This window comes from Onychostruthus taczanowskii, unplaced genomic scaffold (genome assembly GCF_017590055.1).
Source record: "Onychostruthus taczanowskii isolate IOZ18803 unplaced genomic scaffold, ASM1759005v1 scaffold15, whole genome shotgun sequence".
Taxonomy (NCBI): Eukaryota; Metazoa; Chordata; class Aves; order Passeriformes; family Passeridae; genus Onychostruthus; species Onychostruthus taczanowskii.
The window spans coordinates 13,880,104-13,892,271 of NW_024498685.1; the positions used below are offsets into that span (position 1 = coordinate 13,880,104).

A 12,168-nucleotide genomic window follows, 5' to 3' on the forward strand; every position below is an offset into this window, starting at 1 on the left:
TGCTCGGCCTCTGGCCTGGTCTGAAATCATTGCTAATATGAATATGCTCTTATTTTTTTTTCCCATTTTTTTTTTATTCTTTTACCCTTATTGCATCACGTTTCCTCTAGCCAAGAGGACAGACAGAGGAGAATCTGGTGTCATTGCTGTGGCTCAATGAATACACAGTGGGTATAATGAAAGTGATGAGTTTGGCATTCCCTCCCCTTTCTCCTTGCCCTTCATGATGCAGTGTGGTAATCTGGATCTGCTGAACTCCAGATCCAGCTCCTGTGATGTACAGATAATGCTGTTCTCACACCACTGTAGCAACCAACCATCCAGCAACCACAGCAGTTGCTTTCATTAAAGCTGAACATTTCTGGAACACATCACTGTCTCCCTTTTTTAATGAGTGAAAGGTTTTACTGAGCTCTGGAAGATGAAAAATACTTCTTTTTGGAGAAAAATAGTTAACATCTTGAGAAGGCTTTGTGTTTCAGTAATGATGTGATTCTTACTTCTGTCAAACCATTGATCAACTCTTTGTAGTGACATTCCTCCCTTTTTCCTCTCATTAAAAGTTCTGTGAATGTGTTTGGGAGAAGGGTGGGGGGGGGAAAATGTGTTCTGTGATGAGAAAGCAACATTCCAACCATGTGCTATCAGTTAGTGACTGGCCCAGTAAAAATCATATCAAAATATCAGCTAGATGACCAGCTATGCTGTCCTTTATTAAAGACTTTTTTTTTTCTTTTGGGCACAGTGTCTACCCCAGGAACAGCTTCTTTCTCAAAATTGTGCCAAGCTTTTTATAAGGTTGGCATTGCCATAGGACTAAGATTTTGAAGGCAGAAAGTTCTGGGTTCTAATTCTGGTTCTGCTACATAATTGGCACACAGCCTGAGGAAAATTGCTGGGATTCTGCAACCCAGTTACAACCCAATTAAAATTTGTCATGTGGAAGGACCTGGCTCTGCCATGGAACTGCACTCATTTTTTCCAAAGATTGCATTTCACTGGTTCTTACAGAAAGATACAGAATTTGATAACAGTGAAACCTACTCTGTTAAAATTACTTGGGCACAAATACAGGATTATTTTTTCCAAACAAAAATAATGTTAGATAATATAGATATTTAGACTTCCAGCCACATAGGGTGCAGTTCCAGCCACATTTTGTGGAACAGTCAGAGGAGGAGAAGCCTGAGGAGACTGACAGAGGTGATGCAGTTAAATTCATAGAACTTACACTGAAATTTAATGAACAAAGAAATGCTTTGCAAGATAACATTCTGAGAATCTGACCTGTTGTCTGTAAGCATAAGTGAGCCTTTAATACTTAATCTAAATCAGAGTTGTGTATACATATATATTAATGTGAGTTTATATAGTACACGTGTTTTCTGTCTATAAGCATAATCGGAAATTACCAGTCTGTAACTGAAAATAACTGGATATTTGGTGGGTGTGGTTTTTGATGTGGTTAGGAGGCACTGGGAGGGCATTGATAGGATTATAAGGATTTCTGATTGTCAACTCCAGTTGTCTGGATCCTGCAGTCTGATGGGATAACGATGTTTAAATTCCATGTAAAGTATATAGACAAAATAGTTTCATGCTTTTTATCTTTAAAGTAAGGCTGCATCTCTCTCATGCAGGCTAAATCCCATCCCACAGGATAGGGGCATGAGGGGGAAATAAGTGGCCAGCTCCTGCTACACCTACAGCAAGGACTTAACAAGAATTCTCTCAATTACCTTATTCTATACTTCCTAACAAAGATGTGTTTTGGACAGAGCTCTAAAAATAATTAACATACATACATATACATGTGTGTGTGTGTATATATATCTGTAGTGAAATTCTGTAGATTCCTTATGTAAGCAAAATCGCTGTTTTGACTCAGGTATTAGTAAGAAAGTGAGGGAATTGTTAAGCCAAACACATGCCACAAATTTTAATTGCTGTAACCAAATTATGAAAAAAAAAAATAAAAAAAGGGATGCTGTGATGAGGAATTCTGAAGTTAATGCTGCAAAGATGACCTGCCTGTGCTGCAGGTAAATCTCTCATATGAGTGCCAGATCTCACTAGTTAGCGTCTCCGTGTCTGAGTGCTGTCAGCAGGAGGGTGAAGCTTTTCTCTGCTCCGTGGGCACGGATCACCACGGCCTGAGGTGTCTGAGTTGCTGTTTGCTCTCTCCCCCTTCCCTGGCCCGGCAGCTCTTCGAGGGGATGAAGGCGTATCGAGGCGTGGACGGCAAAATCCGCCTGTTCCGGCCGGCCCTCAACATGGACAGGATGGCACGGTCAGCCCTGAGGACAACCCTGCCAGTAGGTACCAGGGCAGCTCCTGCTCCTTCAAACAGGCTCCTCGGAGCAGCTTTTCACTCTGAGTGCACATCTCCACAGCTTTTCACTAATAATGTTTATCAGACACTCTCAAGCCTTTGGTAGCGCAGTAAAACTTTGTTAACAGATCTCACTCACTGAAGGAAACCCTTTAAGTGCTTATTTTAAGATCAGAACAGAGGGTGTTTTGCTTTCCTTGTTGCCTCCCTGCTGCCTCAGAGTGGTTCTGAGGGATGGGTGCTGTCCTGCAGGAGTTTGCATGCAGACAGCTCTCTGACTTGCTCTGGTGCTGATGTTCTCCCTTTTCTTCTGTGCACCTCAGTTAAGTTGTTCAGCCTCTTGAGTGCCTTTGGTTTTGGTCATGCCAGTAACTTAACGCTGCTTTAGCAATTGTATCTTGGCCAGTGGACTTCCTCCCAGGCTTGTTGGCTTAATTGCTGTAAGAACCTGGGAACTTTGGGGGACTTGCTGGCCTTGGAGTTGTAAAGCAGAGTACTCTTGCGTAGGAGAGGTGGTGCTGTATGCCTGGCTGAGTTGGCTGCACAGGGAGTTCTCCACATGCTTTGGAGGCAGGAAGGGTCAGTGGCTCCTTTTTACCATCTCAGGAGGACACTGTGGAGCAGAGGAGGTCACTTGGGATACTGCACAAAAAGGCACAGTAGCTAAGACCATGGGATAGTAAATTCTGTAAAGAATGAACCCAAGGAAGATGTGAACCACTGCAGCGTGTCACTGTTGCATATCCTGAGGAGCTATTCCCTGAAGCATGTGAGGACTACAAAGTGTTCCAGCATTATTTCTCCATTTGCTTTTTTCCCTTTCTGTTCCTTGCCAGTCTTTTGACCAGAAGGAGCTGTTGGAGTGCATCCGTAAGCTGGTGGAAGTGGAGCAGGAGTGGGTGCCCTACTCAACCTCTGCCAGCCTCTATATCCGTCCTACCCTCGTTGGAACTGAGGTGTGCAACATTTATTTTCCCCTCTCTTTTTATTTTTTTGTTTATTCAGGTACGAGGCAAAGCCCTCCATCCATACAGGGAGATATTCAGCAGTCAGTAGGTGACAGGATGAAGTCTGGGGGCAGATTTGTGGTTTTACTTGGGAGTCCACAGCACGAATTTAAGGTTGACCACAGTGCCACTCAGTGGGCACACTGGCTCAGAGCATGGAAAATAAACTGAATTTCCTCCCACTTCTCACAATGGGAATGGAGCAGTGCTTGTTAATTGGGGTTGTGCTGAAAGCATAGTTCTACCTGTCATGGTAATATTAAAATCCTAATAATTCGGAGATGGATCACAGCTTGCTGTGTACATTTTGTAATTTCAAGTTGTATCTGAACATAAGAGTTTTTGGAAGATTTTACCCTGTAAATTAAGATGTCTCAGAAGAGACACTTTCAACGGAGCTAAGGACTAGCCCCTCTGTCAATTATTCTTGAAAACTGAACTTCTGAGGGGCTCCTTAGCAAATAGCTGTTAATGTGTCCTCTCTGAGTTTCATGTGTGAGTCTGTTGTGTAGTGTTGATACAGGGAATTAGAAACAGAGAGTTTATTTTATTAAATCCTTCAGGGTTCTTTTTTTTCAGCATAGCAAGACAGAAGTGTACAATGGTAGAGCATAGGACAAGGAAGCTAAAGAATGTAGGTCCCAGACTAGGTAAGCCAAACTCCTGCAACGTCCCTGTCTGTGAGTAGTTACCATATGTGAGCATTTTACATTTCACATAAGTTCTAGGACTCCATTAATTTAATGCTTTCAAACTAGCTGCAGATTTTCAGATTAAAGAATCTCCTCTCAGTGACTATAAGGTACTGATATTAAAACGGGGGTGTTTACCCCAATTTTGTTTTTGGAAATTCTTTTGCTCCGAGCTTTGTTTCAGGATAGCCACCCCTTGTGGCCTTTCCACGATCACATGGTGTTCCCAGGTTGCATGTTTATCAATCACCCCAATCAGAAACCCGTGAAGCACAATCTTTTGAGTGATCACATCAGCAAAAACAGCAAGCTCTCAGTGAATCCTGTTAGAAGTTTTCCTGAAGCAGCAGGGCAGACAGAAATCCAAGGAACCCTTTCAGCACCTGGAGAACTTTGGCCAACACCAGACTTCTCACCTGCACCTTCAAGTACTGGTGGTGATGACTTGGAGTGTGAGAAGCCATCTCTCAGAGATGAGGGGCAGAAAAAACTCTGACGTTGTTGGATCTTTCCTGGGCTGTTGTGTGAGCTGTTTTTAGCAGGCAAATAATTTCAGCTGTCACACAGACATTCAGAAAGCCAGCACTCAACTCCAGCAATGCCAGCTGGCACTGCACAGTTCTTCTCACTAATGCGGCTGACAGTGGTTTCTCCACTGCTGTTACTGCTGTTGTTGCCACTCCTTCCCCTGGAAGGCTTTGTGGGCTTCTGGTTTGATTAATTAATATTATTATATTCATATATTGTATTATATATTATGTTGTATTATGTATTGTATATTGTATTCTATTATTTTGTATTATAGTGTATTATATTAATATAATTGTATGGCACTTTGTTAAGCTAATCTTTGAATTCTCAAAAACTTAAAACTGTTTGAGAGTGTTAGAATAACATATAGATCAATGGAATGGCTGTAAGTGAACGGTGATAGGAATTAAAATTAGGGTTGTTGTGTTGCTTGGATGGAGGGGAAATGATAGAAATATTTTTTATTTGTTGCAGCACTCTGCACTGTGCTGGTAAAAGCCCTCTCATGCTGCAGTCCCACTGAGAGCAGTGTTTGACAAGCTGATGGTGCAGCCCCTGATGTTTGGAGGACAGCAGTAACTTTGGATTTGTTTACATTTATTTTCAGCCTTCCCTTGGAGTGAAGAAGCCAACTAAAGCCCTGCTGTATGTCATTCTGAGCCCTGTGGGCCCTTACTTTGCAAGTGGAAGCTTTAATCCAATATCCTTATGGGCAGATCCAAAATACGTGAGAGCCTGGAAAGGGGGAACAGGAGACTGCAAAGTGGGAGGGTAAGGAAACATCATCCTGCCTTTTCCACACAGCTCCCAAAGCAGATTGGGATTTTAGTGAAGTATCTAATCCAGCAGAAACAGAGACATGAAGTGCAGCAGTTAAATAAACAATGTGCTACAGAAAAGAGTTCAGAACTGTACTTGGCAAATATTACTTATGCAACTCAGTTGCATATTTTTATTTAAATATTACAGCCAGTTGATTTTCTTTTTGCAGCATCTCAAGCTGAGGAGCTGCACCTGGAAGGTGTCCATGTGATATTTTGGCTCTTGCCCTTGCAGCTGTTGGCACTGGAGCTGCACTTTGTGCTGCATCATCAGTGCAGGAGCTGCTGCCAGCTCTGGCTGCTCACCTCTTTCCTTGGATTCTCCTAGCCAGGAGTTTCTTTGCCAGGCAGGAGTCAGTAGCTGTCAAGTACTGCTGAGCTGAGCTGCTAAAATAGTCAGAGGGCAGGAAAATAACTTTCCTTCTTTCAAGCTGATGTTCTGAATCTTTGCTCTTTTTTTTAAAAAAAGAGACTTTTTAAAATGAGATTTTGTTCTTGAGGTTTTAAATGAGGTCTTGGTTTTGAAAGAGATTTTTTAAATGAGATTCTTACTTCTAGAAATACATTGTTTCCTGTGGATCCTTCATACATCAGCTGTGAAAAACAGTAGTCTGGAGTCATTACTGACTTGATTTGTGCCCAGAGATGGGAATTTGTCTTCAGTGTAGTCAGCATTTTGGAGCTGCTGACTTTGCATCTTGAAGGTTGTTGAAGATCAGAAGCAAAAAGGGTTTTTCCCCCCCTCAAAGCAGCAGGCTTTATTCAGTCAGGTTCAATCTGTAGGCAGCATTTTAGAAAAATTTGCTCCTAAAGAATATGGAATTAATGTAGACACAGTTGCATTTCCTGAAGGTGATAGCTCTCTTAATATCTTTTATTAGGGATAAAAACCTCTCACCTCTGGTGTTATTTGTGCTCCAAGAGTTTCATCTGACATGAGGTAGATGAATTAAAAAAAACAAAAACCCCAAGAAAAACACCAAAAGATCCCAAAACCTGGAGGGAAATGATGCCAACCACTAAATAAAGATAAATGCTTTCTGAGGGTTTTCAGTTGCATTCATTGCAATGTCCAGTATATGGAACAAGAGGTATGTTAATACAGTTTGGATGGATATGTTTGAGTTGTTGGTGCTGTTCAGCCCTTCAAAGTTTTTGGGTTTTAGGTACAGACAATCCAGTAAAATACTGGTAGAATATTTCCAGTGGAAATATCCCAGGGCCAAGCAGAGACTGTTGCAGAGCACTTGCTCATGAGGCAGATGTGCACAAAATCTTCTTTAAATTGAGAAGGTGTCCAGCCTTCATAACTCATAACTCATTGGATTCTTTTTTTTGCCCTGAAGGAATTATGGTTCTGCTATTTATGCCCAGCAAGAAGCCCTGGAGTTTGGCTGCCAGCAGGTTTTGTGGCTCTATGGAGAAGATCACCAAATAACTGAAGTTGGAACAATGAATCTGTTTCTCTACTGGATAAATGAAGATGGAGGTATGCTAACACAAAGAGTGAAAACTTTAACAGAGCAGATGATTGGGACTGTAGTCCACAAAATGATTGTTAGAATGCAGATCACAATCTTCTTAATGAAGATGGTTTAACAAAGCAAGTGCCTGTTCTCTTCTGCAAGTCACTGGGTGAGTGCTGGTTGTGAGAGAGGGGATTCTGGAGCAGCTGTGAGTGCTGCCTGCTGGGAACAGACCAAACTGCTGGGCTGGTCCCTGTGCTCAGAGGGCAGAGCTCAGCCCTGCACAAGGTCACACTTCAGCTTGGGGGCCAGCAGCGTGGTGTGTTGGCTCAGAAGCAGTGCAGATGGGCTAAAAGGCAGCTTGGGCTGTGCAGCCCTTCAGGCTCTGTAGCTTTGAGTATCAGTGGCTCCCATCATCGTTTCCTGGCCAGTCAGATATTCCTGGGCCATATCCAGAAGTATTGCAGCATCCAGTCCAAAACGTTTTCTTTGAAGAATTTGAAGTTCTGTCCAGTGGTGGCAGGGAGAGAGAAACCTGCCAGTGAGTGTCAGGTATCAATAATGCCCAGCAGATGCTTTCAGGATGTATCATCATTCTTGAACCTATTTTTACCTCTTTCTACCCACAGGCATCTCTGAGCAAGGGACAGATTAAACTATTAAAAGTAACTATTAAAAACAGCCAACTATATGGGCATCTAAAAGCACCCACTGGGTATGCAAGTGTTCAGTGCTTGTCATAGCTGTGATAGCTGCACCTGATAACTGGTTTGGAAGACTACAGGCAAGGGAATAAAAGACTTCTCTTCCTTTTTTTTTTTCCCCAAGAAGGCTTTCTTCTTGAATAAAAGTGATTTTCATCTCTGAATTTTTTCCTGGCAGCAGATGCAGGGGTCAGACAGATATCATTGCAGTGCCATGGGTACCTTTGACAACTGTCATCTTTCTGCAGAAAGCAGGCAGCATTTTGTGGGGATAGCAGTGTGCCTTGGATAATGTGGTGTGGTTGGGATCCAGCTACCTGCCTTCCACCTCCAGTTGTGTTGCTTGTTCTTCTGCAAAATCTTTACCACGTTTGTAAGAAGAGGAATAACAGTCCCTCAGTGCTGAGCAAGTCTGTGAAGCTTTGTGAATGAAGTGACAAATATCAGACATTTTCTTGCTGCTGCAGCAGCAGTTGATCTGTCAGTGTAGATAGATGGCCAAAATTATGCCTGGTGGAACTTAGCTGGAAAAACAGGAAAATAGATTTTGGCTCGTTCTGCCCAGGGAAGGACACAGAAGCGGGGACATAATTAGAATTCAATGTTCTCATTGTCCTTAAAGCAGGAATATGCTGGAATTAGGCAGCTGCAGCACGGTGCTGTTCCAAAGGGCTGCCAATCACTGTGCCACCAGGGCAGGGCTCAATGCTGCTATTGTGAGGTGGCTGGAGCAAACAACTTGGAATTCCTGCCACCCAACAGGGCTGGCTGCTGGCAGACCTGTCCTTTCACAGGACATGGGCACTACCCTCGTGGAGCACTTTGCTGTCTCCCAGGGTGCTGAGTAGCTCTTCATTTGTGGGATTTTTTGGCTGAGAATGTGTCATCACCTACCTGCCTGTGGCTTTGCCGTGGGGGTTTGGAATGTGTCTGTCACTGTGTTCTGTCACTTCACAAAGGACACCCACTCAGGCTGTGCTTTGGTTTTCTTATGCCAGTGCTGCAGCTGAGAGGGATCAAAAAAAAGTGAGGCAGAAATTGCAGATGATCATCAAAAGCAAATGCCCATCTTTGTGTGTTCTGAGCTCGCTGCTGGGAGCTGAGCTGCTCTCCCTGCTTTGGAAGCAGAGCTTATCCCAGTAAAGCCTGGCCTGGAGGACAGCCATGCTCCCAGTGGGAGTGGGCTTTCCCTGCAGCCTTTTTGCCTAAAGGTGACATCTTGTCCTGCATGGCAGGAGGAGCCTGAAAAAAATATTTTGTTTGTAACATCAGGGAGGGAGTAGGGGAAAAAAACTGCTCAGTTTTTGGTAAAACAGCAGGACTTGCTCCATGCTGTTCTTGTATTCCCACTGCTGCTCTGAGGCTTATAATGTGGCCAAATCTGGATCTCTGCTATTACCTAAAAACCTCATTGATCAAATCCTGTTTATGTTCACTAAGTGAAAAATTTAGATGGCCAAATCTGGATCTCTGCTATTGCCTAAAATCCTCATTATCAAATCCTGTTTATGTTCACTAAGTGAAAAATTTAGTCACTCTACAGTCCCTTCCAAATGCTTCTTCAGAGCGTGTAGCTATCCCAGGAAGTTCTTGATATTGAAACTCACTTTCTCTCTCAATGTCTGTTCTTCTGCCTAGAATATAGGCTTGGCTGTATGGAAAACCTTAAAATTTAAACACATGTCCAACCTGAAGATGCTAGCTGTGAAATCTGTGTGCAGTTTTGAAAACTTCCATTTCTTCAGAATGATTTGCAGCCATTTGGGCTCTACTTCTGTCTTCAGTGTTAAGGCACTGTGAATAGTATTTGGGCATTATTTAATATTTGTGTGCTGCAGTTGAAATGGTGATTAATAGTCCCCACTTCAAAATTACATAAGTTAAGAAGTAAATCTGTTAAAAGTTTCTCTGAAGCAATCAGGTAAAATTTAAGGCTAGTTATTCTGTAGTTGGAACATTAGTTGTGCTGCAAAAGTGTCTTGTGCAATTACAGTGCTAACAAAATCAGGATTGTAGCTTCTCTTCTAGTAGAGAGCCCCAGAAATAGAGTGGAGGGGAGAGCAGCAAATGAATGAGGTGGTGGACAAAGCAAAGGATGGAAAAGTAATTGAGGAAAGCAAATTAACAGACGGATGCAAAGGCAGTGATTGCATGAGGGAAGAGTTGAAGGAAAACCTGAGGGAAGTAAGGAGAGACCCAGCACAAGCTGGTAGAGGAAATTAGCTGTTAATACCAGTGAAAATGGGGTTTTCTGGTTTCTCCTGGATCCTGAAGTTCACTTGGAATGTATCACTCTGCTAAAATGTGTATTTGGGTGAATTCCTCAGCATTGCTGCAGCCTGGCTAGTCCTGAAGGCGTTGCTCTGTGTTCAGAGGCACAGGTCTTCAAAAGCCGCCCTTGTGTAACATGGAAGAGCTCGGTTTAAAAACCCTCTTAAACACTCTGGTGGAATTCTGCTGTTAGAGCAAGCCTGTAGCAGGTTGAACAGGGCACTGGGCAGGCTGTGCTGCTGGTAGAACGATAACAGGAGTCAGCTGAAGAGACACCTGACATTTCCCCTGAAACGCTTTCCTCCCGCTTTTTGCAGCTATACATCCAAGCCCATCAGAAGAACTCAGAAGGCAGGTGGAGCCTGTGAGCCCACAGTCTGCTTTTTGGGAGATGGACACGCTGATGTCACATGGAGCCTGCTTTGGCACCAGTTCCCAGAGAGGATGAGCTTTTGGCATGCCGTGTTGGATGGTGTTGCCATCCCTTGCTGGATCCCAGGGGAGCAGATGTTCCCTGGCTGGCCCCAGGCTGGGAGGCATCATATGCACACTTGACAGAATTCTACAGAGCAGCCTGTTTGGAACATTTTGAGACTTCCATGTCCTGTCTGCTCGGTGTTGTTTGGCAGCTGGCTTGGCCTGGCACCTTTTCAAACTAGCTCAAATCAATTAATATATGTTATTGGGCTTAAACGGGTCCTGGACAAGATCTGTGGCAACATCACCAGACAGAGAAGTGTAATCACAATCTTTGGTATCAAAGTCCACGTTATCTGAAGTTTTCTGTTAAAGAAAGGAGTGTATTAGACTGTGACTGGGTCACAAATGCAGAATTTCAGGTTTTCAGTGTTTAGAATCAGGTGAGCCCTGTGGCTCTTGGGAAGTTTTAAAGTCTTCTCCTTGTGATAGCTGTGCCAGAATGAGGACCAGACATGCACCACAAAGAGGAGTGATGCTGGACAGACTCCAGAAAGGAAATGCAGTTATTCCTGGCTGTATGAGGAAGAAGGGAGGGCTGATGGAATTAGAAGTCTGGGATAGGTTGGGGAATGGCACTCTGGGCTACTCAAACCAGAGCAGAGCGTACAGCCTGTCCTAGGGCAGCATTTCTGTGCATTTTGGCATGGCACTTTTCCCCCTGTTACTGATGTGTTTATAGATCCTCATAAAAGGAACGTGGAAGCACTGGTAGGAGAATAAATCAAGGGGTGGCTGCATGAGGAGGTAACAGATTATTTCCTGAGAGAGTGGGCAGTGAGTAGCAGATTCAGTGAATTTATCCTCCACCTCCCCTGTCCCATCCCAGCTCCCAGTGCCCCTCCTGCAGGGTGGGCAGCCCAGGATGTGCTCAGGCCAGAGCTGGCAGGCAGTGTTTGTGCACAGAAATCTCTCGTGGTGTGCTGAAAACAGCACTGAGCTGCTGAGCTCAACCTGCTCCCACACACCAAGGACAAACACCTCGTTCCTCTCTTCTACCCAGCTGCAATATTCACAGCATCTCTAGAAATACAGTGCTGAAAACAGCACTGAGCTGGCTGAGCTCAACCTGCTCCCCCGCACCAAGGACAAGCACCACGTTCCTCTCTTCTACCCAGCTGCAATATTCACAGCATCTCTAGAAATACATTCATGAGAGCTTCTCCTTGGAGAAAGGTTCAGTCAGGCCTGGACTCAGTGATCTTTTTGCAGCCAGGGAGAAAGGGGACATAAAATATATACCTTCATGTTTTAACTGGGTTTTTTATCTGACCTAGGTAAAAAATAAACAAAGCTCTTCATGGTTTGTGGATTTATTGAGCAGGGATAGTATATAAGGTAAAGAAAGAAAAAGGATTCTAAGTAGGGAAAGAAAGTGGTTAGGAAACAATATGAAGAGTACTACTGAAGGACTCTGGGTGTCTTCACTTCTCAGTGCAGATTTGACACTGTCTTACAAATCTCTGTGTGAAAAGAGTAAAAGGTCAGTCTTCTCTGATGATAGAAACCAGTGAGTGCATTATGTGATGGCTTAAAATGAAAAAGATTTGCTCTGATTGCTGCAGAGATCAGATGCAAGAACAAAGTCTGCATAGAGACCTGTGCTTTAAGTATTTTCCAAGCATGGATTGTTTAACCAAGTGTTTATTGTTTGCCATTTATCCACCATTTCATTAGTTTTGTTAGATGAACGTTTATCTACTGCTCTTTTTGAAAAGCAAACAAGAAACACTCACAAACCAAACAGATTAACAACTTGAATTATTGTTGTCGTTGTTGGATTTTTCTTAGGATTGCTCTAATTGTGTAAAGAGAAAATTAGTACAGAAAAAGGGTGTCTGGACTACAACAAAGGATCAGTAAGAAA

At 43.4% G+C, this 12,168-nt stretch overlaps 1 protein-coding gene across 1 annotated transcript in view; it reads left to right on the forward strand.

The window, feature by feature from the left end:
- Positions 1-12,168, forward strand: part of BCAT1 (branched chain amino acid transaminase 1) — a 58,407-nt gene that overhangs the window by 31,175 nt on the left and 15,064 nt on the right. The window contains exons 4-7 of the mRNA XM_041398831.1: positions 2,205-2,315; positions 3,169-3,288; positions 5,170-5,333; positions 6,730-6,872. Coding sequence (XP_041254765.1) covers positions 2,205-2,315; positions 3,169-3,288; positions 5,170-5,333; positions 6,730-6,872 — 538 coding nt within the window. The remainder of the gene's footprint in view (positions 1-2,204; positions 2,316-3,168; positions 3,289-5,169; positions 5,334-6,729; positions 6,873-12,168) is intronic.